The following is a 26,259-nucleotide window of genomic DNA, read 5'->3' on the forward strand; positions in this document are numbered from 1 at the left end:
CTTTGGTTAGGTTTATTCCTAGGTATCTTATGGTTTGGGGTGCAATTGTAAATGGGATTGACTCCTTAATTTCTCTTTCTTCTGTCTTGCTGTTGGTGTATAGAAATGCAACTGATTTCTGAGCTTTGATTTTATATCCTAGTGTCAGCTTTTCTTAAAGATTTGAGGGTATATCAACTCAGCATATAGCCCATTATCTCTATTCTGAGCTGTAAATTGTGGCTTCCAGGCATTACTTAGGTACTGTACATCTTATTTTAGCTCTGACAAGAATTTGGTATCATTGTCGTCACATTCAGATGAAGACACTACAGGTCACAGGTGGTTGGCATAGGGAAGAGGTCCAGTAGTTGGTTAGTAACTGTTTGAACATGTAGGATCAGGCTACCTGGGTTTAATTTAGGCTCTGTTACTTCAAACTCTGTGACCTGGAGACAGTTTCATAACCCAAGTCTCAGTTTCACTGAAAGGACAAAATAATATCAGTCTCATAAAGTATTATTATAAAGATTAATAAGCTCTAATATATGGAAACTTGCTGGCATACAGTATGTGCCCAATAAGTGTCACATATTATTACTAAAGAAATTATTTAAAGTCACTTAGATGGTAGGAAGGATACTGGTGACAGTACCCCACGTCATCTTACTCTTCTTTTCCTTTCTAATCAAGGCAAGAAATGTATACATGAAAGTGGCTAGTATTAAGGTGGTTTTAACAATTTTAAGAAGATCAAGAAATAGAGGAAAACTTCAAGGAAGGGCAAAAATTGCATAGTTTGGGTCAAGAGGTCCCAACATAAAATAAGATTACATAAAAGTCACATTAGTGTATTTTTAAGATGAGAATGCAAAGGGAATTCATCTTTCCTGGACTCATCTTTGCACAGTATTTACCTAAATCCTTTACTAATTATTAACCTTGAAAATATAAGAACAACAGAAATATTTTTAGAAGAACTCGGTAGTGATCCTTCCTGAGTATGCACTTGTCACTTTTCCTGCTTAACATATTAAATATTTAACCTCCCAACATTTATACCTGTAAGCACTGTTGTTTAAAAAGTTCTTTATTTTTTCATTCAAGTTCCTGTGATACTTTAATTAAATCCCATTGTGCTACTTAATGTTTCTGACTTTCTTTTCTAGTTCTTTATTTCCTAACTTATATTCCCAACTAAAGGCAGAGTCTGTCTGATGTCTTATTATGTTGACCAATATCCCCAATACAAGGCCAGAAAGAAATCATTAATTACTCTGAAATGAATGGTCTTAGTGGTCCTGTAACTCTAGTTGGAACTGACATTGATTCTATTAACTGAAGATTAATTTTAAATGATTCCTGGTAAGATAATTTCGACATTTTAAAATTTGATACTAGTAACATCTATCCATTTTTACAATTATTTTGCTGCTTTTTGCAGTGTGAGGGATTGGGTTTTGTTGTTTTCTTTTTAATGATAAATCTTTCTGCTATTTGCTATAACACTTAAATGTTGCCTCATACTGGAGCTTTTGGAAAAGTAACAGTGTAGTTAACCCCGACATTTTGAGGTTTTAATGGATTCAGTGAAATTTGCCCATTAGAGAGCAAGCAGCAGCAGAACAGGAAGGGAGAAAAGCTCTTTTTGTCTTCTTTTCAGTGAGAAATATTAAGCATTTCCTTTGGTCTTGATTAACTGTTAGATCAATTTATGTACTTCAAACTATTTTTTTGGCCTAAGGAAATATGTTCTCTGGCCTTTTGAAATTGTTACATTCAGAGGCCAAACTTTTGGCCTCTTCTTTAAAAGCAGTATGTTTCAGGTTCTGCAAAGGCAAGAACTTGGCATAAGATTACAGTGTGACACATGCACTGATTTACCAGAATCACCATGAACATGTGTTATATGTGAGGCTTTGCTCAAACTGAGAGAAAATCTGGTTATTAGTAAATCTCGTTTTTCACCAAGCCAGATTATCTTTGGCACAATAAAAATCTAATGAAATAAGTCTTAAAAGGAATGTCAAAGTCCATTTCATTTAATGATTTCTCTTATTTAAATAGTGAAGATTAAAAAATAGATAAGAAAATTGGAAATATATTGTAATTGTATTGAAAAGGTTATACTTTATAACAAGATAGTCTACAGGATCTGGGAAATACTGCTAATAATTAAAGTTACCATTTATTGAACTACTGCTGAACGTATGCCAGGAACTTCACATATATTCTCATTATTTTTTACAATAACCTGGCAAGATGGTTTTTTGCTGTTTGTTTTCAGTTACCAGTTCAAATATTGGGACATAGGCTCAGAGAGCCTACACATTTAGTAAGTTGCAGAACTAAGATTCGGACTTAATTCTGTCGTTTACCAATATTAAATGAAATGATATTTGAGAGTGCTTAGGAAAATTCTAAGTAAGTACATAGTGGCTGTTATTACTCTTCAGAGATGTTGCCTCCTGGACTAGACATGCACAAGCAGATACCCACATCCACACCCATGTGCAATGAAGAAGAGAGATGGGAGGGAGGAGAGAAAGTCTTACAACCTGCTACCTCCAGAGACATCCCGCCAGGACATCAGACTTTGCCTTACATACACAACCCACAAGCACTTAGAAGATAATAATGAAGAATAAACCACTTTAGAAGATGGAATATGTAGGAATAATCATAAAAACTAATGTTCAAATCTGTCTTGAGAACAACTTTAAAATACTCTGGTGAAACAAAAAATGCAGATTTGAACAGAAGGAAACACATATGTGTTCTTGGGTAGAATGATTCAAAATCATAAATATGTTAATTCTCCATGAGTTGCAGCCATCAAAGGAAATGAAATCTTTCCATTTGCAATGACATTGATGGAACTAAAGGGTATTATGTTAAGTGAAATAAGTCAATCGAAGACAAACAATTATCAGATGATCTTATTGTTACGTGAAATTTAAGAAACAAAACAGGATCATAGGGGAGGAGAGGAAAAAATAAAACAAGATAACAGTAGAGAAGGAGACAAACCATAAGAAACTTTTAATCATAGGAAACAAACTGAGAGTTGCTGGAGGGAAAGGGGTGACTGGGTGATGGACATTAGGAGGGGACGTGATGCAGTGAGCAATGGATATTATATAAAACTGATGAATCACAGACCTGTAACTCTGACACCAGTAGTTATATAAATAAATAAATATAAAAACAAAAACAAAATAAATCCACCTTTAAAAAGAAAAGTGATACCAACACTTTGGAAAAAAAATTCTCCATGAGTTGATTTATAAATTTAACAAGCTTCTAGTAACAATACTAACTGCTTTGTACTCTAAGCTAGACAGGAGGATTCTAAACTTAAAGGAAATATATTTCATAATAAGGCTGATGGCTGATTCTTTCTCCTCACCACTACAAGGTCACTGTTTAGATCTATATTTAGATACTTAAATCTTTTTTACAGTTTATGTTCTGAGGAACCTTATTCTCATAAGTAAAGGAATAGGAGTGGAAAGAGTTTGGTTTTTTTTTTAATATTTACATTTTATTAGTGTTCTTATTTGACATAATTCTATACAAAAAATTAGCGATGTTAATTAATGCTGCACTAATGCAATCATAATTACTTCCATTTATTCTAGAACATAGTGAATTTATAAATTTATTTATTTGGAATTTGAGTGACTTATTGGATTCACATTTTATTTTAATTTTTTTTTCAGTGTTCCAGAATCCATTATTTATGCACCACACCCAGTGCTCCATGCAATACGTACCCTCCTTAATACCCACCACCAGGCTCACCTAACCCCCACCCCCGCCCCTCCAAAACCCTCAGTTTGTTTCTCAGAGTCCACAGTCTCTCATGGTTTGTCTCCCCCTCCGACTTCCCCCAACTCACTTCTCTTCATCTCCCAAAGTCCTCTGTGTTATTCCTTACGCTCTTTCAGAAAGTGGTTGATTTTCTCTTTCTAGAATTGCGGTTCTTCTCTTCAGTCTCCCGTTGGATTTGTAGGTGTTTGCAATCTTTAGATAAGCTGTCTAGCTGATCTCCTGCTACCTGATGTAGTCTCAGCCTGCTACTTCTCCGCCATCTTGACTCCTCCCCGGGAAGAGTTTTTATAGTGTCACCATGCAATTCTTTAAAACTCTTAAGTTATATATAATGAACTCATCACCAATGATTTTTAATAAATTATTTTATTATTTTTTATAAATTAATTATTTGTAATTATTTTTAGCAGTCTGTCCACTGATTTGGAAACCACTCATTGACAAAGGATTATTTACTTAGTACTAATGGGCAACAATATTTTAGATTGTGTCTTTGTGAGGTATATAGAGATTTTCCATGATACTCCTTTGAAATCAGTTATTTGGGTAACTACTTACTATTATCATTGCTTTTCCCTTTTCTCCATAGTTGCATTACAGCCCTCCCCAGCTGACAGAAATGAAGTCCAGGAAAACTGCCGAACAAAATTCAGAGAAGGCCTGCACTTGCAAGAAGGAGAGTTCTTACTACAGGTAAATTCTGGTAAATAGAGTTTCTCATAATAAAGACATGGTAAATGAAGGATTAATGAATCAGTCTTTTAGTTACTCTAGTTTATTTAGAACTCACCCAGTGTTTTATGTCACTTTTATCCTAACTGCAATAGTGGTGTAATGCTAGTATATGAAAAAAATGTAATTGTACCAAATAGATTAGAAGTCTACTTAGCAATTTCCCTGTCGTATTTCTTTAACTAGCAAGACCTCCTACATTATTTTAAAGGTTCTCACTTAAGACATTGAATTTATCTATGCTTTTTCAGGAATAAAGCTTTATTAAAAGAGTTAATTGTATTTAATATTTCAAAATTGTTCTTAACCTCAATTTTATTTTTCAATGCATTTTGTAACTGTATTGTCTCTTAGCTATGGGGTCTGTCTTATCAACATGCTAAAGATTTTCTCAATAACTAGAAGCCCTAATTTTTGTTTTAGAACTCAGAGAATATTTTAATTTTTTTAATTTTTAAAAATATATTTTAATTTTTATGCTCTATTTCTCAAAACTAATATGATGTTTGATTCTGAACTAAAATTCTCAGGTATTTATTTTGTTGAAAAAAAAGATGGAATGGAGATTTGTGCTGTGATATATTCTATTACTCTTACGTGATCATTTTTGGTTCCACACAGTGAATGGAGTGAAGAACCTAATTTGCCATCATGACAAAAGTAGCCACAACTTTTAGTAACTCCATTGATGCATTCTGAAAATGCTTATGTGTAACCCAACAATTTGTAACATTTTTTTATTATTTTTATAATCGTGAAAATTAACTCTTGTCCTCATTAGGTTAAACAAATTAAATATATTCAAGCATGAGTCTTCTTTCTATCCCTGGCTGAGGATTTTTAAGCATATAATAGCTTGAAACATAAAGACTCTTATTCAGGTCATAGGAAAACATTTTTATAATAGCTGCTTTATGTGATTAAACACACACCTTGGGTTATAAAGTAATAAGGAAGTCCTTTATTTCAAGTGAAAATAAACAAATATGGAATGCTAAACATTTGGTAAAGCTGTTTAAATTATGGGCCAATGATTTTTTTCCCTCCTAGAATATTTAGGCAAATTATAAACATATTCTATGTCAAGGACAGAGAATAAAAATAATGCTAATGCAAGACTGGTATCTTTTTTAATTATCTAAAAATTGGAAACATCTAGATATTTAAAATAAATGCATCTGTTATGAATTATATTGGTTATCACTTGTAAATTGGTTTCCAATAGGAAGCATCGCATATTATGTGATTTGCTAGGACCATGGTTGGCTGGATCTCTTCTGGAAGAGATAATCAAAAACACTGTAGACATATGAAAATGGCATATTTCATTACATGCAGTTGCCGTAATGGCATCTAACTTCATACTTTCAACACACGATTATCAACTGAGTATCCCTGATACTTAGAGAATGTTTCCAGAGATACAGTATACCACTTGCATTAAACTTTAAATGACAAATCATTTCCTTTAGTTTTAAGAGAGGAGGTACATGAGGAAAATGTTAGTTTTATTAAAAACTTAAAATACTTTCAAGCTTAGCTTAAATTTATTGCTGTTCTATAAAGAATAAAAATGAAAATAAAAAGACTTTTGTATCTTTTCATTATCCACTATTTATTTTAGTCATTTTCATTTATTTAACCATGTTCTGCCCAGTGCTGTTTACTACTGTGCCTAGCAGAATCCACAGCTTCATTTTTGAGTTAACAGCAGTTGAAACTGTAAATAACACTATCAATTGCAGCTTATTTCTCTTATATTAAATAGTAAGTGAGCCTCATTATGACGTTCAGCTAAGTAGGGCACATCTTTTTGACTAAGACTAAAGAATGATAATCTCTTTAATATGTAATGACCATATTCTTTCTGTTCATTTACTAATAATTCAATATAAGTAATAACCTTGCTCCATATGGTGTTTAAGATCATTTGGGATATACATAAAATTGGTGTATGTATATTCTTTTTAAAGGCTTTTTGGTTAATTTCTGACAATTAATATTTGTCTAAAAGTGTGCAGTATTGTACCTTAAATTATCTTTGTGCTTTCTGGCATGATGAGCTTATAGGAAAGTACTAAATTCATTTGACTCTTTGAACAAGAATCACACTTTACAAAATAAAATGCAGGGACAACTGGGTGGCTCAGTCGTTCAGCATCTGCCTTTGGCTCAGGTCATGATCCCAGGGTCCTGAGATCAAGCCCCGCGTCGGGCTCCCTGCTTTGTGGGAAGCCTGCTTCTCCCTCTCCGACTCCCCCTGCTTGTGTTCCCTGTCTCGCTCTCTCTCTGTCAAATAGATAAATAAAATTTAAAATTAATAATAAAATAATATGCATACAATCAGTGGCTACTCTTCTCTACAAAGAAGATATTTTCAGAAGGAAAAAATACAAAAATGAGTGTAATTGTTATTGCCAACTGAAATTTAAGACAATTTCATTGTGAAGGTGTTAATTATTAAATACTTAAGTTTCCGGTGGGTGCCACGACCATTCATCCTGTACTACATTTAGAACTGCTGAAAATCCAAGGCAGGAGAAAGAAGAAACCAATTTTTTATTGAAGTTACTGTGATTGAGCATGAAGTTGAACTGTACACTTTTCCTTATCTAAATCAAAAGGTATGAATAGATCCCTCTCATTCCACAGTAGATGGGTATGTCTGTGTTTATGAGATGTAATCATTTTAACCATTTTGAAGAGAAGAGTTTCCAGCAGTAAAAATAATAGCCTTAACTGAAGTCAGTATTTATGAGTAGCAACATTGTTATTTAGTCACATCACTAATTTTAAAGTTTTTTTCCTCGTAGGCTCTGAATGGCTTTGTGCTGGTTGTAACCACAGATGCTTTGGTCTTCTATGCTTCTTCTACCATACAAGATTACTTAGGGTTTCAGCAGGTAAGCGTATTTTTCTCAAGCCATGTGAAAAAATTTTTTCCATAAAATTAACTCTCCTTTTTTGTATCATATGTTTTACAGATATAAATGATAATTTGTATGTATAAAATATCTATTAAAATATGCTATAGAATAAATTATATATTTGTAGCTGATAATTTTTATATTATTAATAATTTTCTTAAATATTTATGAGATTCATGGATATTGTGTTTCATATATATAAGAAACTTTCATGTTAGGGGCAGATAGGCTCTGGATGGGCAGGGCAGCGGGGGAAGGCTGGCAGACAAGAGAGTATTTGCTGTCACACTGGTTATGGATACCAGAGGGCATGTGGCCTCAATGAAATGAGTGAGGTCATATGTAAAGGTGCAGGTAAAAATATCATGGCTCATACCTTTCATTCTGACTTAAGCTGATTAGGGAAGCTTTCCTGAAGGAAGTGGTATTTAAGCTAACCAGTTGAAAGCGTAAGATTCAGATGGGTAGACAGTTGTAAAGGGAACAACAGGAAAGAAAGGATGTAAGTACTGTAAACAGTAGACTAGAAAACTTGAAGAGATGAACGTGTTTGGTTTGTTCAATGTTATTGAATAAATGGTGCATATACGGAGTGGTAAGGTATGTGTTATATTTAAAGGACAAGAACATCTAATCTGAGAACAGTTTTTGTAAGTGTACCTGAATGCTAGCTATTCTTACATATCAGTTATTTTTTAAATTCTAATGTGTGTAAGACTCAGTTGAAGAACTTCATATAAAACTCTAAAATCTTTGGGCCTCACTTTCCAGATATTCTGATTTGGTACGTCGGAGTGGGACCTATGATTTTATATTTCTGACAAGCTCACAGGTCATGCCAAAGCTGCTGGTTTAAATAGCAGTGTCTACTATGATTTATGTTTATAAACTATGTGATATACACAGTGGAAATCTCCAAGAGTTTTTGTTAAGGGAATGTGGGTGCTGCAGTCTGTGTTTTAGATGAGGACTCTGGCAATTGGGTAATGGGTGGCATCGAGATGGTTTAATGCTAGATTAAGTTCACGGGGAGGTTTGAGTCTAGATGGCTAAACTAGATAGATAGTGGAACCTGGCCTGCTACAAAGCCTGACTTGCTGAGAGGCAAGAGGGGGAGGAGGGTTTTTGAGCTTGTCAAGGCATAATCCATCACTCTCTGGAGTCTACCAGAAGTAAAAATTTAATATAAAGAAAATCATTAGAGGACAGTTAAAGAAATACATAATACTTCTAAGCTTCAGAGAAGTGTAAGATGGCTGGATTTTCAGACAAGGTTTTGTGAAAGAAATAGGATTTAGAAGAAGTTAAAAATAGAGCTGCCCTACAACCGAGCAGTTGCACTACTGGGTATTTACCCCAAAGATACAAATGTAGTGTCCGAAGGGCCACATGCACCCCAATGTTTATAGCAGCAATGTCCACAGTAGCCACATGGTGGAAAGAGCCCAGATGTCCACTGACAGATGAATGGATAAAGAAGATGTGGTATATATATATATACAAAGGAATAGTACTTAGCCATCAGAAAGAATGAATACTTAGATTGACATTGACATGGTTTGAACTGAGCATATCGTGCTATGGGAAATAAGTCAATCAGGAAAGACAATTTATCATGTGTTTTACTCATACATGGCACATAAGAAACAGTGCAAAGGATCATAAGTGAAGGGAGGAAAAACTGGGAAGTCATCAGAGAGGGAGACAAACCATGAGAAACTCTCTTAATCATAGGAAACAAACTGAGGGGTTTCTGGAGGGTTGCCGGAGGGTTGGTGGGTAGAGGGATGGAGTTAACTGGATGATGAACATTAAGGAGGGCACGTGATGAGCACTGGACGTTGTGTGCATGTGATGAATTATTGAACTCTACATCTGAAACTAATGATGTACTATATGCTACCTAATTAAATTTAAATTTTAAAAATAGATATTTTTTAATATATATATTTTATCAATAAATGGATAAAAAATGAGAAGTTAATGTGTTGCAAGTAAGGAATAGGGAGGTGACCTACTTGACTGAAAAGCATTCATGTAGGGAAGTGATAGCAGATAACTTTTGGCTGACCACTCACAGTGCTCCCCTCTCTCTGGCTGCTCCCCTCAGGATGTCTGGAGAGCTTTGTGACCATTTGATATGCATTCCTCACCACTGACAAGCACCCAATAATCCAGCTACATTTTGAAATTAATTTAGTAACCTACATTGTTTTAATCAGTGCTTTAAAAAAGTTTCCTGGTATCTTTTTTCTTTAGTCTGATGTCATACATCAGAGCGTATATGAACTTATTCACACTGAAGACCGAGGTGAGTTTCAGCGTCAGCTACACTGGACATTAAACCCTTCACCATGTACGGACTCTGGACAAAGAATTGATGGTAAGAATGCAAAGGAAAGTGCGGTGGTTTTAAAAGATTTATTTATTTTTTTTAGAGACAGCGTGCCAGTTGGGGGAGAGGCAGACAGCAGAAAGAGAGAGTAGACTCCCTGCTGAGCAGGAGGTCACAGGGCTCGTTCTCACACCCTGAGACCATGACCTGAGCCGAAATCAAGAGCCGGCCACTTAATGGGACTGAGTCATGCAGGCGCCCCTCTGAGTAGAATATTTTATAAAAATCACTTATACTATTGAGAGAGATTGGAAGAAATGTATAAGGTTGATACTCAAGTATGTATAAATTGTTCTGTCTGTAAAATGGACCAAATACAAAAGCAAACTAGAATGTGCAAGTATACAAAAACTTTTCTCAGTGCAATGCTTTTACTTTAATTTATTATTGAAGTATAACTACCATACATACAATGCTTTTAGAAGTCTCTGAAAGTCTTAAGATGAAAGGCATTGGAAAATACGGATACTGTTGACAATAGAAATAAAAACAAAACTGAATAAAGTTCTATGCAGTAAAAGCGATACTCCGTACATTTTGGTTTCTTTTCATTGGCTACTCTTCTGAAAATTAGTGATCATTCGTTTTTGTGTTCAGAATAGAATCCAGTTTAGAAATTAACACAGATTATACAGCAAAATGACATGTAAATTTGTGTTGGTATTATTTCTACAGAGGCTAATGGCCTGCCACAAACAGTAGGCTGTTATACCCCAGACCAGCTTCCTCCAGAAAACTCTTCCATTATGGAAAGGAGCTTCGTGTGCCGACTAAGATGTCTGCTGGACAATTCATCTGGTTTTCTGGTAAGGTACAAAATCTTATGATACTGGCAATTACTATTAAGTTTCCGAAAGCGAAAAAGGAAACTAAAACCATTTTCTTTGGTTAGATTTGAGTATGGTTTTTAAAAATCCTTTATAAAATAATTTCATAATGGAAAGCAACTTAGATTACTTTTTTCAGATTTCTAGTGTCTTCCATATCTCAAAATCTCAATCTTTGGGGATGTAGTAACAAAGACAAGTGAAATAATGTAGAACCTTGTATTTTGCCTATTTTTAAGACTTTTTATTGTAGAAGACCAAGAAGTTTGTAGCCCTGTTTAGCAGCAGGTGCTTACTCTCTTTGGATTTAGTCCTTGCCAGACAGAAAAATCACCATGGCCTTCTCTACACAGCTGCAGTAGCTGGCATCTAGAAAAATGGTTGCATATTCGTGATTGCAGGATCGCCACACGGTGCGAGCTGCCAGCGTGCAGCCTGAACCGCTGCAGCAGGACACTGGCAGTGGGAGTGGTCTTTGTCTTTAAGACAGTGCTCTCCACTGGGTACAGGAGAAGACAACTGCAAGCATGATGCATATTACTTTTGTGAATTATCAGGAATTTGAGATCCATAGTAAAATCTTAAACATTAGCAAAAAGTGATTTTGGTGATGTGTTTATTTCTGAAGATAATTTGGCTGACCCAAAAGTACAGTTATGCTTGGAGATGGTTTTCCTAGATCAGTTAATAGATCTTCTCAGATGGAATTTGTAGCACTGGGTCTTGTCTTCTTTGTTTTGCTATCGTATACTGAGTAAGAATCATCCCTTAGCCTGGTTAATACATTTTTAAGCAACTAAACGGATCATGTTCCCATTTAAATTATTTTTGTTTCCTCTGTCTTCTAAAAGTGCCCTTTACTATCAATAGAGTTCTGGATTCTTGGCGTGATTTTTTATTATTCATTGTAGTGTTTTAATAAAATTACATTTTTAGCTCTACATAAAAGTTTACCATGTGTTATGAAATAGACAGTGAGCTCTGGACTATAGCTTATCTGACTTTGAAAACTAGTGTGTACTTGATGACTTTATCACCGTTCATTCATCGAGGAACAACGTACCGAATGCCAACTGTGTGGGGACCGGGCTAAGTGTAAAGGGCAGGGCGGTTGTGAGCTTGGAAAATGACAGGGGATTTTGTTGTGGCAGTTCCCTCGGCGGCCCTTTTAGGATAGTGTTCAGACTACCTTTGGGGATAGTTGTAATGGGTTTCATGTGGATAAAGTCTTTTTATGACAGCGTTAGTCAGCCTCAGGAACTTCTACGGAATCACCAAGAATACTGGAAATGGCCATGATTGGGCCTTTTGAAATGAGCAGTTTTCAAGTGTTCATAGTAACGAACTGGTTTTGGTTTTTTAAGGCAATGAATTTCCAAGGAAGGTTAAAGTATCTTCATGGACAGAACAAGAAAGGGAAAGATGGATCGCTACTTCCCCCGCAGCTGGCTTTGTTCGCAATAGCGACTCCCCTTCAGCCGCCGTCCATCCTTGAGATTCGGACCAAAAATTTCATCTTTAGAACCAAACACAAACTAGACTTTACGCCCACTGCTTGTGATGCCAAGTAAGTAGAACTCTTGCAGTTTCATTTCACTAAATGTATATTTTGTTGCAGTAAATCTCTCTTAGCATGTATGACACAGAGTGTAGCTTATAATGTTTGTTTGTTATTATGTGAACTGTTCCTTCTTACTCTCTCAGTATAGGCTTTTAAAGTAATTTCATCAGGCTCACCAATCATCTTACAATTTTTTATAATACTTATCACAATTTCTGTATCATAGAGATGATTTGCTTATATTGGTGAGATTCAGTATCCTCATGACTTTTACTGTTGGTTTGCTTTACATTTTTAAAACATACAAACTTTATTTGATTTTTAGCCCTAGAAGTTTAGTAACTTCCAGAAAATTATGAAGTGGACTGTGATAGTAGCCTTCATCTTATATCAAAAATGTGTCATTGTTTTTCTTCTAATACGCGATTACAGATAAGTTTTAAAAATTTTGCCCCTCAAAATGGAGTATAAGCATTATCCATTTTTATTAAAGATTTTGTTTTATCTACGTACTTTGTTCTGTTAGATTCATCTTTGGCCATGCTAATTTTCATTTTCTTTATTCAGAAGAAGATCATCTAAAACTGAAGTTAGCAGCCATAAACAAAAGAAAGTAGTTACATGAATGAGATTGACTCCTTGTACTTGCTAATGTAAAATTCTGAATGTCAAGGAAAACATAGTGCAGAAAATTGCATATAACCAATTTCTTCTATTTTTTTTAAACAGAGGAAAACTTGTTTTAGGCTATACTGAAGCAGAGTTGTGCATGAGAGGATCAGGATACCAATTTATTCATGCTGCTGATATGCTTTATTGTGCTGAGTACCATATACGGAGTAAGTTGTATTTCCTTATAAACATGCCTGAAGACTGGCATACATTCTTGTACATACTTCAGAGTATTACACAGTGTTTCAGGCAACTATTTGAATAAACTTAGACTCAGTGTCATACCATTATGATTAATCTGAATTACACTCGTTATTAACTGCTGTACATCTGCCACTCAAGAGTATACAGTAGCTTAACTACTATGAAAATGACCATTTTATCCAGTGTTTTTCTCCATTTTAATAGTATTTTAATGGTATCACTAATTTATAAATTTGCTAGTATATATTAATATTTTATTACACAATTTTAAAGCATCAGTGACAGAAATGTTCCCTTTTTAAATGAAAATAATTTTGATCTTTTTATTTTCCCCAAACTGGATACTCTCCCTCTCTAGTTTCATGTGTTACAATTTTCTGACCTAATCATCCCTTTAACCTACTGAATAATAAATTTAGTCTGAAACAGAAAAAAACAGTTCTGAAGAACTGTTTCCATGCATTTTAATATGTTTAAAAGTTGTCAAGACATTTATCTTTGGTGATAAATGAAATATATTCAAAAATATGTTAGAGAGGCTTTGCTTCAGAGATTTTCTTTAATATGTTGATTTTGGGTTTGATAATTTTTGTATTTGATTTTAGTGATTAAGACTGGAGAGAGTGGCATGATAGTATTCAGACTTCTTACCAAAGATAATCGATGGGCCTGGGTTCAGTCTAATGCACGCTTAGTGTATAAAAATGGAAGACCGGATTATATCATTGCAACTCAGAGACCTCTAACGTAAGTATGCAGACAGAATGTTTCACATCTTCATTTTATTTTTAATAATACTTTGGTTTATAAATTCTCTTACATGTAAACTTCCAAATAAATTCTATGAGAATTTTCTAGCAAGTAAAAACTGAAAAGATAATCTGTATAGAAAGAAGGCATAATGAAGGACATTGACAAGATAGAATTGACAAACTTTACTGAACAACTAAATATATAGAATTATAGAAATAAACAATGAAAACTCTAGGGTTTTACTCTATGAAAGAAGGACAAAAAGGTAGTGCCAAGTGAGAAATAAAGAATGTTGTGTCTACTATATGCTTTCTAAGCAAACTAGTTTCTGAGTTTCTTACATATTATGTAAATTGAGTGTTTTGTCAAATACCATATTGCAAATATTTTCTCCACTCTAGAGAGCTGATGTTTGTATTTCCTTGAGGTAAGTATCAACATTGATAAGTTTTTTTGAAAAGGCCATCTTTTCCCTGCTGTACTGTATTTTAATTAGGGGATTCTGTCTGTGGTTCTGTTTCTGGGTTCCAGGAGCCTAGTTATCTTTTTTCACACCAGCAGCACATGGTTTTCATTGCTCTGCCTTTATAGTAAATCTTGATCTCTCAGTGTATGCTCTCCATCATGTTTGTTGAGGATTTTTGATTGTTCTCCTTCAAGATTGTCTTCTCTGTTCTTTATCCTTTTTATTTCCATACATATTTTAGAAATCAGTTGACACTTGTCACCAGAGTATCTGTTGAGATTTTGAATGGAATTACATTGAAACTATAGCTTATTTTGGGAGAGTTAACAGTGTTACAGTATTTTTCCAACCTGTGAAGATGGTGAATGGATGTATGTATATAGGCATATGGGCACATGAGTATGTACCTATCTTTGTTTCAATAATGGGTTGTATTTTTCCTACCCGAGTCTTCCATATTTTTCTTAATTTTACTTCTAGATATTTGGTCTCTTGTGATAGTATTCTAAATTTCTAAATGCTCTATGTGTATAACAATTCCTAATTGTTGATTTTTTAAAATATTGGCTTGTATTCAGTGACCTTCGTAAAATCCACTTTTTTCTCCTAATTTGTCTGGATTATTCCAGATTTTCTAACACATACTATGTATGTAATTTCTTTCTTTTTAATCTTCAGACATTTGTTATTTCTTAAAATTCCTTTATTGCAATGGTTAGGCCCTTAGTAAAATGTAAAAGAAATAATGATTCCAGGTTTCATTTTTGTCTTCTTCCAAGCCTAAGAGAGAAACCCTTTAATATTTTACTGTTGAGGATGATGTGTGTGGCAATGTTTCCTTTTGCTATTTAGACATACATACATTTTTTTAATTTAAAAGTTTTCCTTCTCTCAAGTTTACTAAATATTATCATCATGAAAGGGTATTGAATTTTGTCAAATACTTCCTCTGGATTCATTGTCATGATAATGATTTTTCTCTTTTGTACTCTGTTTTCTTTTTAGTTAAGACCTATAGTGATTAGGAAACATTTCCTGATACTAGAAATTTGTGCTTTCTCTCTTAATATTGCTAGAAGGCCATTGTTTTTAGTCTTCTCAAGGATCCAAATTTGTTGATTTTTCCTATTTTATGTTTGTTTTCTACATCAGTTAGGTCTTCTTCTTATTTCCTTCCTTCTCTCTTTGAGTATAATTTGCTATTTTTCCAACCTTTTCTTTAAGGTATTGATTTCCCTTTAAGTACAACTTCAACTATTGTCTTAATGTTTTGATAGGTCATGTTTTTTCCATTCATGATTTGTTTAGAAATATAGAGTGGTATGTACTTTATACGTTGGGGATTTTCTAGTCTTTTTGTTACTAAATTTTAGGCCAATTTCACTGAAGTTAGACAACATTCTCTGATTTCATTTCCTTGAATTCTGTGGTAGCTTATTTATGATCTAACATATGGTCATTGTTGGTAAAAATCCCATGTGCTTTCATTAAGAATGTATGTTCTGTTGCATGTATGGTGTTCTTCATATGTCAGTGCTCTAGTTTATGCTGTTCATATTTTTATTATTTGAGTTTTGTATTTGCTTGTTCTGTTAGTTATTAAGTAGTTATTTGTTGCATTATCTCATTACTAATGAGGCAGGACGTCTTTTTATCTCTTTCTAGGGCATTTTCCTTCCATGAATTTTCAGTTCCAGTCATTTGCCTGTTTTGTACTGGTTTGTTTGGCTCTCTCTTGGATGTCATTGGAGCTGTTTACTTAATAATATGGATATTAAATTGTGTATATTTATACACACACTATAGTATAAATATATGAAATTATAAATATGACATATTTTCTCCATGCATTGAACTTGATTTATGAATTCTTTTGCTATGCAAGATTTTTAATTTTTAGGTCAATTATACCACTGTTTTCCTTTAGAGAGCCTATTAAGTTTTTTACTTAGATATGACTCTGCCCTCTCAGATTTCTAAAAATTTAAGTATAATTAACATGCAATGTTAGGTTAGTTTCAGGTGTACAACATAGTGATTCAACAATGTTATACACTGTGCAATTCTCACTGTAAGTGTACTTACCACCTGACAGCATATAAAGTTATTACAGTATTATTGACCGTATTCCCCATGTTGTACTTTTCATCCCCATGATTTATTATACCTGGGAGTTTATACCTCTTAATCCCATTCATCTGTTTCACCCATCCTCCTACCTCTTTCCTTCTGACAACGACCAGTTTATTCTCTGTATTTGAGACTGTATGTGTCTGTATGTGTTAATTTTGTTTTCTAGACTCCACATAAGTGAAATCATGTATTTATCTTTCTCTGGCTTATTTCATTTAGCATAATTTCCTCTAGGTCCACCCCTGTTTTCACAAATGGCAAGATTTCATTCTTTTTTAAGGCCGAGCTTTTTTAAGAAGATACCATATCTTCTGTGTCCTTTCATGTAGTGATGCACACTAGGTTGCTTCCATTATTCAGTTATGATCAATAATCCCGCAGCAAACATAGGGGTGCATTTATCTTTTCAAATTAGTGTTTTCATTTTCTTTCGGTAAATACCCAGCAGTGGAATTACTGAAGTGTATGGTATTTCTGTTTTTAATTTTTTGAGGAACCTCCACACTGTTTTTCCACAGTGGCTGTACCAATTTACAGTCCCATCAACAGTACACAAGGGTTCCCTTTTCTCCACATCGTCAACACTTGTTACTTCTGGTATTGCTGATTTTAGCCATTCTGACAGATGTGAGGTGATACAGCATGGTAGTTTTGATTTGCATCTCCCTGATGATGTTATGCTGATAATCTTTTCATGTGTCTGTTAGCCATCTGTAGGTTTTCCTTAGAAAAATGTCTCTTCACCTCCTCTTTTTAATTAGATTGTTTTTGATGCTGAGTTGCACAAATTCTTTATGTATTTTGGATATTAACTCCTTATTGGATATATCATTTGTAGGTATTGTCTCAAATTCAGTAGGCTGCCTTTTCCTTTTGTTGGTGGTTTTCTTCACAGTGCACAAGGTTTGTTTTGTTTTGTTTTGGTATAGTCCAAATTGTTCATTTTTGCTTTTGTTTTCTAATTTCTTCTACTAGCCTCTTATAATCATATGTATTTCTCTATTGCCTGCAGTTACTTTTATTTCTGTAATGTCTGCTGTTTATTTCTGATTTGGTTTTGTTTTGTTTTTTCTTGTTCCTGGCTAAACACTTATCAATTTTATCTTTTCAGAGAACCAGCTCTTGGTTTCAATAATCCTTTTTATTATTTTTATAATCTCTATTTCATTTATGTCTCCTCTGATCTTTATTAATTTCCTTCCTTCTACTAACTTGGGTTTCATCTTTTCTTTTTCTAGTTGCTTTAAGTGAAAGGTTTTCTTGAACTAGGCCTATATTGGCATAATCTTCTTAGAACTATTTTGCTATGTCCCATTGTGTTTCCATTTTCATTTGTCTGTAGATAATTTCCTTTTTCCTTTTGTTTTCTTGGTTGACCCACTGGTTGTTTAATAGAATGGTGTTTAGCCTCCATGTGTTTGTGATTTTCTAGTCTTTTCCCTTATAACTGATTTCTAGATTCGTAAAAACAATATGCTTGGTTTCTGTCTTAAATTTATTGAGTCTCCTTTGTGACCTAACATGAACTTGGAGAAAGTTTCATGTGTGTGTTTTGCTTCTTTTGGATGGAATGCTGTGTGTATACAAGAAGTCCATCTGTTCTAAGGTATCATACAAAGCCAGAGTTTCCTCATTGATTTTTCTGCCCTAATGATCTATCCATTGATGTAAGTACATTGCTAAAGCCCCACTGCTATTTTATTATTACAATTTCTCCTTTTAGGTTAATGTTTACTTTATATATTTTAGTGCTCTTATGCTAGGTACATAGATGATTAGTTATTGTATCTTTTCTTTAGATTGGTCCCTTTATCATTATATAATGCCCTTATGTCTTGCTCTAGTCTTTGTTTTAAAATCTATTTTGTCTGATAAGTATTGTTACCCATGCCCCCTTTTTCCCTTTCATTTGCATGGGGTATTTTTTTTTTCCATCCCTTCACTTTTAGTCTGACTTTGCGTTTAGGTCTGAAGCTAATCTCTTGTGGGCAGCATATTAAAGGATTTTTTTTTAATCCCTTCATTCACCAATCTTTTGAATGGAGCATTTAGGCCATTCTGTAATCAATAGAGATGTACTTATTGCCATTTGTTCATTTTTTTTTTCTTATTGTTTCTGTAGTTGTGCCCTCTTCCTTATTTTCTTGCTCTCTTCCCTTGTGATTGATACCTTTTTTTAGTGTTACACACGAAAAAAGAGAAAGGAATACAAGTGTATGTATCTAATATACATTTTTAGTTTGTGGGGACCTTCAGATTCACATATAACACCTCAAGTATATACCAGTCTATATGAAGTTGGAACATGTCATATAAGCACTGTTTGTACTACCCCTCCCATTCTTCCATCTTTTGCAATTCCCAATTTTATAGATAATTGATTTTACCACTTTTGTCTTTTAACAATCATAAGGTTAAATCAATAATTTACAAATGATTGATTGATCAACCTCTACTATAGGTTTCTCAGTGAAATTTTTTCCTTGCAAAATTGTCTTCTGTTATGCTTTATTCTTTTTTGCTTAAAGCACTCCCTTTCACATTTCTTGTAAGACTTGCTTAGTCATGATGAATTCTCTTTTGTTTGGGAAATTCTTCCTCTCTTCTTCAATTATGAGTGATAACCTTGTTGGGTATTCTTGCTTATAGGTTTTTTTTCTTTTTAGCATTTTGAATATCCCATGATGCTCCCTTCTGCATAATTTGTGCTGAAAAAGCGGCTGACAGCCTTTATGGGGTTTCCTTTGTATATAAGTAGCTGCTGCTACTCTTGCTGCTTTTAACTTTGATAGGGCTTGGTGTGGAGCTCCTTGGGCTTATTGTTTTTGAGACTGTCCTTGATGCTGTTTCCTTCCCCAGCTTAAGGAATTTTTCAGCTATTATTTCTTTACATATGTTCTCTGCCCCTTTCCTCTTTCTCTTCTACTGGGATCCCTATACTGTGAACATTTGTGTGCTTGATGTGGTCACAGAATGCCCTTAACTCATCTTCTTTTTCTTTTTGCTGTTCGACTTGGGTGCTTTCCATTGCCCTGTCTTCCAGGCCAGTGATCTATTCTTTTGCATCTCCTACTGTGTTGCTGATCTCGTCTATTTTTCATTTTAGTTATTGTAGTCTACTCTTATCTCTTTGTTGAACTTCTCACTGAGTTCGTCCATTCTCCCAATCACCTTGAAGTCTTTAGCAGACTATTTAGTTTGTTACTGCTTTTGCCCTACTCTTTTTTTATTTTTATTTTTTTTAAAGATTTTATTTATTTATTTGACAGAGAGAGATCACAGTAGGAGAGAGGAAGGGAAGAGATCACAGAGAGAGAGGAAGGGAAGCAGGCCCCCTGCTGAGAAGAGAGCCCGATGTAGGACTCGATCCCAGGACCCTGAGATCATGACCTGAGCCGAAGGCAGCGGCTTAACCCACTGAGCCACCCAGGCGTCCTTGCCCTACTCTTTTATTTGGAGCATATTCCTCTGCTTTCTCATTTTTGACTTTCTAATTAGGTAAAACAGCTCCTCTCCCAGTCATGGAGTAACCTGTAGGAACCTCTCCAGTGTAGATTGCAGGTCTCTGGCACCTTCCATGGAGTGACTGCTGCTGTAGTGGGCGCAGAATCCTGGGTTGCTCTATACAGGGGGCATGCTGGCCAGGATGGTTAATTCTTAGTTTGTTTTTATATTTGGATCTTTATTCCATTCAATTAATTTTTTTCTGCAGGATGTCAGGGACGAACACTTGAGTGTGGAAATAATGACTGTACTAAGTTTTGGGGCAAATTCTAAATCACTTCAATTTGTCTAAAAAGTTTTATAACACTGGTCATTAGGAAAAATATATGTCAATATTAAGTTCATGCTCCCTACTAGCAAACTCAATTAGAGTGGGTTTTGCTTGCTGTTTTTCTTTTAAATTTTTTATGTTAAAAACTCTTCCTAATATATACCAATTTCTTTATACCCAATTTTAGAGAGGAAGAAGGAACAGAACATTTACGAAAGCGAAATACGAAGTTCCCTTTTATGTTTACTACTGGAGAAGCTGTGTTATATGAGATAACCAGCGCTTTCCCTCCTATGATGGATCCCTTACCAATAAGGACTAAAAATGGTACAAGTGGCAGAGATTCTGCTACCAAATCAACTCTCAGTAAGGATTCTCTCAATCCCAGTTCCCTCCTGGCTGCCATCATGCAACAGGATGAGTCCATTTATCTCTATCCTGCCTCAAGTAGCACACCGTTTGAACGAAATCTTTTTAATGAACCTGTGAACATATGCAGTAATTGGCAAGACACTGTCACACCAATGGGAAGGGATAGTATCCTGAAACATGAGGAAATAGGTCATTCTCAAGAAATGAACCCAACACTCTCTGGAGGTCAGTCAGGGCTCTTTCCAGACAACAGAAATAGTGACTTGTACAGCATTATGAAACAGCTAGGCATTGATTTTGAAGATATCAAACACATGCAACAGAATGAGGAATTTTTCAGAAGTGACTTGTCGGTTGAGGATGACTTCAGAGATATAGACTTAACAGATGAAATCCTGACATATGTCCAGGATTCTTTAAATAAGCCTACCTTTGGGTGCTCGGATTACCAGCAGCAGCAGTCCGGGGCACTGAACTCGAGCTGTATGGTACAAGAGCACCTGCGGCTGGAACAGCAGCTCCAGCCCCACCAAAGCCACAGAGCAGTGGAGCAGCAGCAGCAACTCTGTCAGAAAATGAAGCACATGCAAGTGAACAGCATGTTTACCCAATGGAGCTCTAACCCGCCCGTACCTTTGAGTTGTCCTCAGCAAGATCTACAACAGTACAATGTCTTTCCGGACTTAACTGGGACCAGTCACGAGTTTCCCTACAAACCGGAGATCGATCCTGGGCCATACACACAGAACTTGATTCCCTGTCATCAGTCTGTGTTACCACAGCATTCCAAGGGGACACAGTTAGACTTCCCCATAGGGAACTTTGACCCATCCCCATACCCTACTACTAATTTAGAAGATCTTGTCACATGTTTACAAGTTCCTGAAAATCAAACACATGGACTAAATCCAGAGTCAACCGTAGTAAGTCCTCGGTCCTGTTATGCCGGGGCCATGTCCATGTACCAGTGCCAGCCAGAACCGCAGCCCAGCCATGGGGCTCACATGCCGTACAACCCAGCAATGCCGGCTCCACAGGCATTTTTAAACAAGGTAAGGGTTTTAGCAGATTCTGAATAAACTCTTTCTGGGATTCTTCTCACATTAGAAATACGTTTTATGTCTGTGACTACTTTTTTATAAGCCAGGACTTTTCCAGTATTGCTATGTTACTAATACTAATAGATTTTTTTAAACCCAAATTGTAAAGGAAAAACAAGTCAAGGGCTAAGGCAACATGAATGTGTCCATAAGTTACCAGGTGAAGTTAGTGAAAAGTTTTTGTTTAGGATCCTTGTGTTTCTTTTTCTTCTTTTTAACTATATGTCCTTTAAAAATTCAGAGTTCAAATATATATTTGCATTTTTTAAAGTAATTTTTTTAGGGGCACCTGGGTGACTCAGCTCTTGATCTTGACTCAGATCATGATCTCAGGGTCACGAGATTGAGCCCGGAGTTACACTCCATACTGGGTGTACGCGTGCTTAAGATGCTTTCTCTCCCTCTGCCCCTCCCCACCCCCTTACACTCATACCCTCTCTCAAAAAAAAAAAAAAAAAAAAAATTAAGCTCAATCTTTTTAAATGGGCTATCATCAGTATAGTTGTGCTTTCTTCAAATGCTTTTGTCCTTGCTGATCCCTGAATTCAGTGCTCATTTCCTCAGTATTCTCTGGCAGTATGCTTATGTTATCTGCCAGACCCTCAGTTTATCCTTTAAGATGGAATGTTTTCTTCTGACATTTTTTTAAAAAGCTTAACTCATTGGTTTTCTCTTATGTGGTCAAACTTGAAACTGTATTTTCATTTTATTTTTTAAATTTTTACTTATTTTTTTTAAGTAAACTCTATACTCAGCCTGGGGCTTGAACTCAAACAACCCCAAGATCAAGAGTTACATACTCCACTGAGCCACCCAGACACCCCTGTATTTTTTTCAAAGTGTCATTAAACTCTACCAGCAATCACACTTTAATCACTTAAAAAAAAAAGTTAACAATGATGATAGCTGCTCCCTATGGCTCCCTGGGAATGTAGGTTTACATTCATGCTTTTCCGTTAGAAAATATTTAGTTCATTTTAAAGTTTAATTAAGTAGGCTTCTGAAGAAAATCCTGTTCCAAATTCACTGGTCTCTATTTACTATGTATTAAAGTTATAGATTAGCAACAAAGATTCAAGTTCATATTTGTAATCATTTTTTTATGACATCTTTCAGACATTTGGTCTGTAGATGAGCTTTGTAGTAGGAAACAGCAGTGGAAGTTTTCCCTTTGATATATGTCCAGTATATCCTCCTTCCCAACATCCTTCAATTACCTCAAAATTTAGTTTTTGGTTACAGTCTACCTCACAACCTTGCTGTGATGTGGCATAGGTGGGTAACTGGAGTAAACTGTTGACAACCTGATCATTGAGTTTAATTTTTTAGTTAATCATAGTTTAAAATTTCATTACCACGGGTTCTTCATTTTCTCCCTCTACTTTGTATTACTTCTTGATGAATAGTAAGATAATAGGAAATCTCTGGACCTGTAGAAAGTTTTAAACTTCCCTATGTTGTTCACATTATGTTTCTATTGGACAGCACTTCTTATGACAACAATTTAAAGAGAATTGCTGACATGCATCATGTTATGACTGATAAGTGTCATTCATTCAAAGCTTACCATTCTCTGAACAGTAGTGGCTTCCATTTGAAGACGCCACATGGCTACCATTCATTGAAGACCTAGACAATGGGACTTTTACTGTATATTTAATATATGTTCTGGAGGACATTTTAAGTCTAATGTTAACATCAAGCCTAATGTTACATAGGCTTTATCTGAAGCAACTGAAGGTACGATTTCAACCTATTTGAAAGTTTCCACAACTTTCATGATGTTCTAGAATACAAAGGTTCTAGAATCTATATAGCCCTGCTGAACTCTCCCCCAAGAGCATTACAGACTAATTAGACTAATTTTATTGTAAGAGGATGAGAGCGCAAATTTTATTTGGTAACTTAATCTGTAATTAGGACCATTTTAATAGTATTTGTTAAAAGCATGTAACAAAAAATTGGTTTCAGAAATCCTACCCCTTTCTATAGTATTTTAAGAATATTAAGACATCTCCATCAGAGCTGACCTCTTAACGGGAAAGTCCTAGTTCCTTAATTTTGAATGCAGTTCATTTATTGGTACCCAGAACTTGACTATGATGAAAGCTGGGTAAAGCAAACCTATTTATATCAGAAAAATATAACTGTGAGTCATAACTGGTATTCTCTGATCCATCAGTTCCTATCCAAACCAAAGTCAGTTTGTTCATCAAATAGTCTTCTAATGTATGGAATGCCACATCTGCGCTGAGACCAGTGTATCACACATCTGTACCATCTAATGGAGAAGCCAAAGGTTATAAATGTAACACATAGTATGGGCTCGGTTGGTCTTCACTGAATGACTTAAAATGTAGCAACGGTAAAGAATTTGAAGTTTAACTATGCAAGGCAATTATTTTAAAAATGCATTTCACTGTACCATTTAGTAGCTTAAGATGCTTTAAAGATCTAGTCTAATTGATTGTACTGCTATTTTTGTTTTACAGTTTCAGAATGGAGGAGTTTTAAGTGAAACCTACCCAGCTGAATTAAGTAATATGAACAACACTCAGACTCCCACACATCTTCAGCCCCTTCATCACCCATCACAAGCCAGACCTTTCCCTGATTTGACATCCAGTGGATTCCTGTAATTGCAAGTCCATTTTAAGCACCTTGGTTTTTGGAGGAGTTTGCAGAAGATTACAGAATAATAAAACTGTCAGAGTTGGTCATCAGCAAGTTTACATGGAGGCATTGTTGTGTGTTGTTCATGCTCTTTCTCCAAATCAACCTTCAATGTTTTTAAGAGTTAAAAAAAATTATCGAAAATACATATCCTATAGTCATTAAAATAGAAAGTATGCTGCCACAGAGGCTGAGATTCCATCTCTATGTCACGTGGTTCAGAGTACCAGAGAATATATAAAACTTACATAGGGGAACTTGAGGACACTCTTTAAAAAGTATTTCATCTTTTTCTCCTGACAAATTTCTGAGTTTTCAACTTCTAAGTTGTCAATACACCAAATACAAAATTAAACTCTTTCCTTTTATCTTTAGCTTTGGCTTGTATCTCAGATATTAAAGTAAGTGGTTTGGTGCTGTTATAAAAGATAATCTCAGTGCTTCCCTCCTTCATTGTTAATGTAAGTGCCTCACAGTTTTTTATACCTGTAACACTGTAGGATGTATATTTGATAGAAAATATACTTTTTTAAATAACATTCTGCACACAAATATTATTTGTATTTCTTAAATTCAGTCATTTTTATTATTCCAAGCATGTTTTAACTGCACTACTCACCCACTTTCTTCAGGAAAAGGGCAAATAATGATTAAAAAGGTATTTATTTTATAATCTAGTTGCTTCTAGACTCTAAAGGTTGCTCTGTGCCTTATGTTGAAAAATTTTGGAAGTCAAATGTGTTTCCGAATTATAAACATTAAGACTGCAGCACTAAAATTTCAGCAGTGTTTTCAGATGAAAGAGATATACTACCGTTTACCTTTACTCAAATCTCCATGATCATTGAATGTTGCAATGTGGAAAATCTGCTTGAATGCAACGGTGTTTATTAACTTGCAATGGGGAGAGGTAGCTTTATTTCTAGCTCTTTAATTAATCCCCATTTCAATGTGTATAAATTCTTTAAAAACTATTATAGATCTAGAATGAGCTTTAAAGTATAGTATATTGACTTTATAAATTTCACTTCTTAGTACAGTGGAAACTGTTTTTCTCATATTTGAGGAGTGTTAAGATTGAATATAGCAATGTTTGATGCAAAGTATTGTTATGAGTGAAATGAATGGTGCATTTATAGTTTATAATGAACAAAATTATTTGTAAAATATTTTCAGTCATTCATTTAAAAAGTCTATACCATATATATGTACCTAATTTGGGTCTTACATATTTTCTTGGTGTGTCTTTTTAAGAAATCATATAATGAATTTTACTTTGGTATTAAGACAACCATGCAGTTGTCTAAACTTCAAACATGTTGTTTACATGATATAATGACCTTTATTATTAGTAAGGCAAATTAATCACCCTACTAAATTTACCGTCCTCAGGTTATTTTTTTTTTTAAATACCCTTTTATTTAAATGTGACACCTGAAGGGCAGACACAGATTGCATGTATAATATAAAAACATTACGGAATCTCAAGCTGAGATATAGTATTAAAATACAATATTTTTCATTTTTAGTAAATTAATGTATATAAAAGTGGCTTCAGATGAAATATGTCAGTTCTGTGCATCTTTGGTCAAAATTTTCACTGCAAATATCATTCTCAATGGAGAAAATTTTCAATCTGTAAAATCAATTTAAATGTTAAAAAAAAACCAAAATTATCTAAAACATTTCATAATTTGTTCTCAGCATGAGGTATCATTAAAGATTTAGACCAGGGTCTGCATTAATATTCCATATTTTTTTTTACATTTAAGCCTTTCATTAAGAGTCTTCATGTAACCATTTCTGTTAGTCTTTTCCACATGTTATTGGTTGAATTATTTAGCAGAAAAATAGGA

At 34.6% G+C, this 26,259-nt stretch overlaps 1 protein-coding gene across 1 annotated transcript in view; it reads left to right on the plus strand.

The window, feature by feature from the left end:
- The window catches only part of AHR (aryl hydrocarbon receptor), a 49,127-nt gene extending 24,051 nt beyond the window's left edge, over positions 1–25,076 (plus strand). The window contains exons 3-11 of the mRNA XM_059171287.1: positions 4,403–4,506; positions 7,359–7,448; positions 9,732–9,855; positions 10,543–10,673; positions 12,059–12,261; positions 12,985–13,094; positions 13,737–13,878; positions 20,446–21,682; positions 24,223–25,076. Of these exons, the coding sequence (XP_059027270.1) occupies positions 4,403–4,506; positions 7,359–7,448; positions 9,732–9,855; positions 10,543–10,673; positions 12,059–12,261; positions 12,985–13,094; positions 13,737–13,878; positions 20,446–21,682; positions 24,223–24,369 (2,288 nt within the window). The 3' untranslated portion in view covers positions 24,370–25,076. The remainder of the gene's footprint in view (positions 1–4,402; positions 4,507–7,358; positions 7,449–9,731; positions 9,856–10,542; positions 10,674–12,058; positions 12,262–12,984; positions 13,095–13,736; positions 13,879–20,445; positions 21,683–24,222) is intronic.
- Positions 25,077–26,259: the final 1,183 nt, after the last annotated feature.

Source organism: Mustela lutreola, chromosome 4 (assembly GCF_030435805.1).
Source record: "Mustela lutreola isolate mMusLut2 chromosome 4, mMusLut2.pri, whole genome shotgun sequence".
NCBI lineage: Eukaryota > Metazoa > Chordata > Mammalia > Carnivora > Mustelidae > Mustela > Mustela lutreola.